Here is a 5,509-nt window from a genome sequence, read left to right as displayed (position 1 = left end):
CAAGAGGTACAATACAGTCAGTCGTAGGTGTATTCGGACGGCTTGCCGTGCATGAAAATAGCACGGCATTATGTCGCGGACAAACGCAACCAAAACAATCCGTATCCGCAACGTCATCCTGTCCATGACAAACGTCTTGACCAAGTATTGCTTTCATCATGTTCTTGAATAAGCAGAACAGCCTGTTCAAAAGCCCAAAATGCCCGCTCTTGACAAAGGCATGTATTGTAGTCACCTCAATATGTCAGAGAGTTTGCGCGTATGCGTCCGTTCGTCAGTCCATAACTAATATGGAGTGTGACGGTAGTGACTTATTGGATTCGTGTCTGATGGCTCGCACGCGTGCAACTTAGAGAACTGTTTGTGAGATGACTGGACATGTGACTCAGATATTTGCTTACTCGTTACAGGGCGGACTTGTCTGGCCAAATATATACAATGAACATATGTCCCTACCTGCATGTTCTCCGGTACAAATTGATCTTACAATAGCAAACATTATGGGTCACTCGATGCCTAAGCCACTCATTACTAGGAAACTTCCCAATGAACGACGAAGGCTCTGAAATTATTTACCCAATGGGGTTCTTCTCGAGAGTAGCAGTACCATTACCCAAATCCAGGAGACGTCAAAAATGTACAAGCTGCTGCGTGCGAGAAAAGCAGAGGTGACTAAAGATGCCACCTTCAGTTTCTGCTAACAGTACACCGCCACATCTTAGGAGCACTGCTTTCACCGGCGACATGTCATATAAGCAATCAAAAATCCCTGACCAACGACTTGTTTACCAATGGGGGCCTGCACATGACGCTGTAATTGTAAAGATCCTGGATAGTCAGTATCTTTCCAGAACGATCTGTGACGCATTGGCAAACCTCCGACGACGGAGCACCACACTTCAAAAGAAGGATACGCTTCTTCACTTCATCACGCTCCAGGCGCAGGCTAATTATGAGCCTAGCAAAATAAACTTCCCAAGTGGGCAGTTGTGCTCCAGGTGATAAGATACAGCTATCAAATCCTCACTGTACCGACGAACGTGGAACATGATTGGACAACCACTACGATGTGTGCCAACAGCCATAAACAAATAACGACAAACCAACTGCCTGCGACGAGTTCCGCGGCTCTCACTTCGTCGAAGGGACACTCACTGCATCATTAAAACGCTTTCTCATACTGAAGTAGCGATTTTTCGACTTTTTTGGAGTTTGCGTGGATGGAAAATATGAACTTGTTGATCGCGTATTCTGGCAAAAAGATTTGGAATGCAATGAAACAGGAAGACTTGAATGGACAGCCTTCTCTAGAGTGTTGTTCACCCGCTTTACGAACAGAAAATGCTCCGCCACCGGAACCATTGAAAACATGATCCCCGCACAATTAGCTGGCAGTGAGTACGTTTTAACGGATTCCAACAGAACTACCGCCGCGTATGGATTTCCCAATAGGTCGAATCAACACCGTCACAAGCTAAAATTTTCAAATTGTTTCTCCTAGGAATTATGGTTTCAGAGATACTGTGGGTGCATCTAAGGATGAGCGCTAGCCCTGCCACCCACCAGAAAAACAAGCAAATTATTTTTCTGTAGGATAAAAGGTTTTTAAAGTTGCGACGTTCATGGGTAATCGGTCTAATCCGTTTGCACGTTTCGATTATATGTTTTTGATAGCATTCTGCTTGAGTGAGTAAACTCACAATGTCTTCAAATTCTACCGACACGCATTCAACTACTAGTTTACGGGATAAGGCACATCGCGACATTTCGTGGTGTTTTTACAAGCGAGATAACATGAACAGAATACCAAGAACAATAATGAGCTAACTTCGACATACATAGAAACCCTCAAACGTAACAAATTAGTTGAGTTGGTCCAGCGGGCGTCGGTGCAACACACTGTTTGGAAGCTCAACTCCTATTCAGCATAATGGTGCGCTGGAAAGTATAGATGGTGGTGTGTTCCTTTGTGAATGCGCTTCCTTCTCTGATGTGAATGACGGGTTAGTTGATAGTGCGGTGTTATGAAATTTTTGCATATAAAATGACAACTGAAAAATATCTCTCCCATTGGAAATAATTGTGCCTCTTAGAATACGTCATCAGGCCCAAATTCACAGGCGAAAAATAAGGTCCACCAATACCGGTTATCATTGAAACTGCACGCGCTGTCCACTACCTTGACTGTTTATGGCTAGTAAATACTAAACCCGTGCCCATGTACGGCCTTGATTATGGGGGCTCAGCTATGCGCGTTAATACTACTAATAATAAATTTATTCCCAACATGTGGGTAGCATGCCGTCCGGCATTACCATAAGTTTACAGTCAGAATGAAGCATGACTGGAGGATTTGCGGGTAGTGAGGATTGCGCAAAAGAGGACAATGTCATAAACAGTGGGAAGTATTCGATAAAGTAATAATAACAGACTTCTTTCACGACTCGTAGGGAACAATGTGTGTGAGGTCCGAGTGGTCTAAAGACAGCTGGCTGACATGAACTAAAACTGAAAAAAAACATTGCTGGCCATGAGTGGCATTGGGTGTTTGGGTAAATCGCCGAAGACACAACGGAAGAAAGTGGAGATGGAGATGGAATGCTTCAACTTGGGAGAAAATGGCACGTTTTGCCTCGGAAATGTGGTTTAATCTGACACTAAGCGGACTCACTGGTTTCACTGTTGTTGAGAAGGTGCAAGGGGTGGGTTGGATGGGGACACGGTGCTAAAGCGTGGGGCAAAGCAAGGGCCGTATACGCAACTGAACTTGTGGGAGAGGCCAGTCAAAATTGTAGCAGAAGACCGAGCTGTTCACACTTGAGTGAAAATTCATCCGGGATGAAAGAACGCGTCCCAGAGACGGTTGGGGCCAGATGAAAATTTTGCTTGCAGTTGCAATTACAGGTACGAGTGGGCGACGGTTTGCGGTCGAGAATTGGTGTCACTGTTTTGAGGTCGGGTGTAAAAAGTCCTTGAAAGAATACGACGATGGCTACACGCAAGCCGGAACACGAACTGTATAGAAAGTTTTTAAATTTTCTGGGATGCACAGAAACAGGGATTGTTAAAGTCGAACGACCAGTTCAACAGGTTAGAACGGATGCGTCATGGAGAGAGTTAGGTGAGGTGTAGAACTTGCCGTATCTGCAATTAATGGATTGAGTGAGCGAGAGGGCATGGCCGAAAGAATAGTTGCGGGTGTGCTATCTAACTGCGTATGACAGTGCTATACCATCGTTGGCCTAACATGCTTCAGTTTTCCGACAGCCTCGTAACCGACGTCACATTTAAGTTGATTGTGCTGGGGTGTACAGTCCCCTGGGCAGCGGGATTCATTTCAGGCCGGCCTAGGAAACAAGGCGGAACGAATCCGATATAGATGGCAGGTTTTCTTGGTCCGTTTAAAGATCCTGCGGCTGTAGATCATAGGACAGGTGGAGTGGATAAGAGCCAGCCTGGCCGTCCAAACCGGGCGGTGACAGGGTTCAAACCTTGGGAATATGAGGGGTTGGGATGAGATTAGTAGAGCATGGCGAAATCAAGCAGATAATGTGCATTATTACACCTAGAAAGAAAAGCTTGACTTCCACCGTGATTACGGTGATGTCAAGTGACTATATGTAATAGAATATAGACCTATTTTACTTAATAGACTAGCGACCAGGGGTTGCTAACATACGATATTAAATTACAAGCGATCTAGTAAAAGCTTATATAAGTGCGCAGAATGTTGGCGTGGAAATCAGATGTATAAGGGCTGACGGAAGTGCGACTACTGACTGACTGATTAATCTGGTGTTTATTACATGAGTTGGAAAGTACTACCAGAGAAACTGTGTGCAAGAGAAATATTCAGCAGTCCCCGAAGCACGGCTATCAGGTTTGATCTGTAAGTGGCGCATAGCGATGAAACATTTGGTGTCCACTCCCGGGACCGGCAGGTGGGTGTGTTCTTTGATTGGTTAAAGAAGTGGGCTTTGGTGCGGTGTAGCTTCTGTTCTGACGGAGGCAGAATCAGCTATACTCGTCGATGTAGGCCGTGGACATTGCACAGTATCTTCAGGTTATCCCAGATGCATTTCGGTTTTTACCTTTGTTAATTTTTTGAGGGATTAGAGGCCAGTTTTTCCATCTGTGGTTCATGGCGCTGCCAGATACATAACTCAACCGAGGCGAGTCCAACACCAGCAGCAACAAACAGAAGTCAGCAGTGCTTTCTTTGATTCCCCAAATTCAAAGGACAGGCTCAGAACCACCAGCGATGGGCGACGCACTTTTGCTAATGAAGGGGAGGCGGGTATATGAACGCACCATGGTGCAACGTGATATGACGACCCTCCCTGCAGGGCGGTCTCCGTCCACCACACGAAGTTTTCGTCCCTCGTGCATGCCACCAGATCTGAAGGGTGGGAAACCATCCGAGCAGACACGAATGCGGTTTGTGCTCTAATAGATACTCCAGCAACCATTTTTTGTTCGGGGACAAGCAAGGCCAGTAAAGACAGCTTAGTCGATTTGAACAAGCAACCAGCATACAGACGCCGGTAAAGGCAAGTCGCAGCTGCCAATGCGACGGTGGGAATAAGATGGTGATATTCAGGGCGAATAAAACATGGCTAAACGGCTTCGAAGCGTTGGTGTGAGCTACCATGCCGAGCAGAAGCGTACCACAATGCTGCGTGTGAGAATGATTAGTGTGGCAAATCAGCAGGTGGATGTATATATAAGCGCAGAATGCGCTCTGAATATGAAGAAAAAAGCTGAATTTGGTTTGGTTTTTATCAGTTAGAGTAAGGCTGAGAGACAGTCACTGGACAGAGCTGATAGAGTAATCCGGAGTAGGGACTTGCCTGNGACAGGGTTCAAACCTTGGGAATATGAGGGGTTGGGATGAGATTAGTAGAGCATGGCGAAATCAAGCAGATAATGTGCATTATTACACCTAGAAAGAAAAGCTTGACTTCCACCGTGATTACGGTGATGTCAAGTGACTATATGTAATAGAATATAGACCTATTTTACTTAATAGACTAGCGACCAGGGGTTGCTAACATACGATATTAAATTACAAGCGATATAGTAAAAGCTTATATAAGTGCGCAGAATGTTGGCGTGGAAATCAGATGTATAAGGGCTGACGGAAGTGCGATTACAAGATGACTGATTAATCTGGTATTTATTACATGAGTTGGAAAGTACTACCAGAGAAACTGTGTGCAAGAGAAATATTCAGCAGTCCCCGAAGCACGGCTATCAGGTTTGATCTGTAAGTGGCGCATAGCGATGAAACATTTGGTGTCCACTCCCGGGACCGGCAGGTGGGTGTGTTCTTTGATTGGTTAAAGAAGTGGGCTTTGGTGCGGTGTAGCTTCTGTTCTGACGGAGGCAGAATCAGCTATACTCGTCGATGTAGGCCGTGGACATTGCACAGTATCTTCAGGTTATCCCAGATGCATTTCGGTTTTTACCTTTGTTAATTTTTTGAGGGATTTGAGGCCAGTTTTTCCAT

General features: G+C 45.4%; 1 protein-coding gene across 1 annotated transcript in view; it reads left to right on the top strand.

Annotated features, from left to right (window-relative positions):
- Positions 1–5,509, top strand: part of T265_09568 (hypothetical protein) — a gene marked incomplete at both ends in the record, with an annotated part of 28,313 nt that overhangs the window by 13,084 nt on the left and 9,720 nt on the right. Inside the window, one exon of the mRNA XM_009175678.1 lies at positions 4,240–4,437. Within this exon, the coding sequence (XP_009173942.1) occupies positions 4,240–4,437 (198 nt within the window). The remainder of the gene's footprint in view (positions 1–4,239; positions 4,438–5,509) is intronic.

The sequence above is a fragment of the Opisthorchis viverrini genome, assembly GCF_000715545.1.
Source record: "Opisthorchis viverrini unplaced genomic scaffold opera_v5_290, whole genome shotgun sequence".
Taxonomy (NCBI): domain Eukaryota; kingdom Metazoa; phylum Platyhelminthes; class Trematoda; order Opisthorchiida; family Opisthorchiidae; genus Opisthorchis; species Opisthorchis viverrini.
The sequence above is the reverse complement of the archived record's forward strand: the minus strand, read 5'-3'. Positions and strand labels throughout refer to the sequence as shown.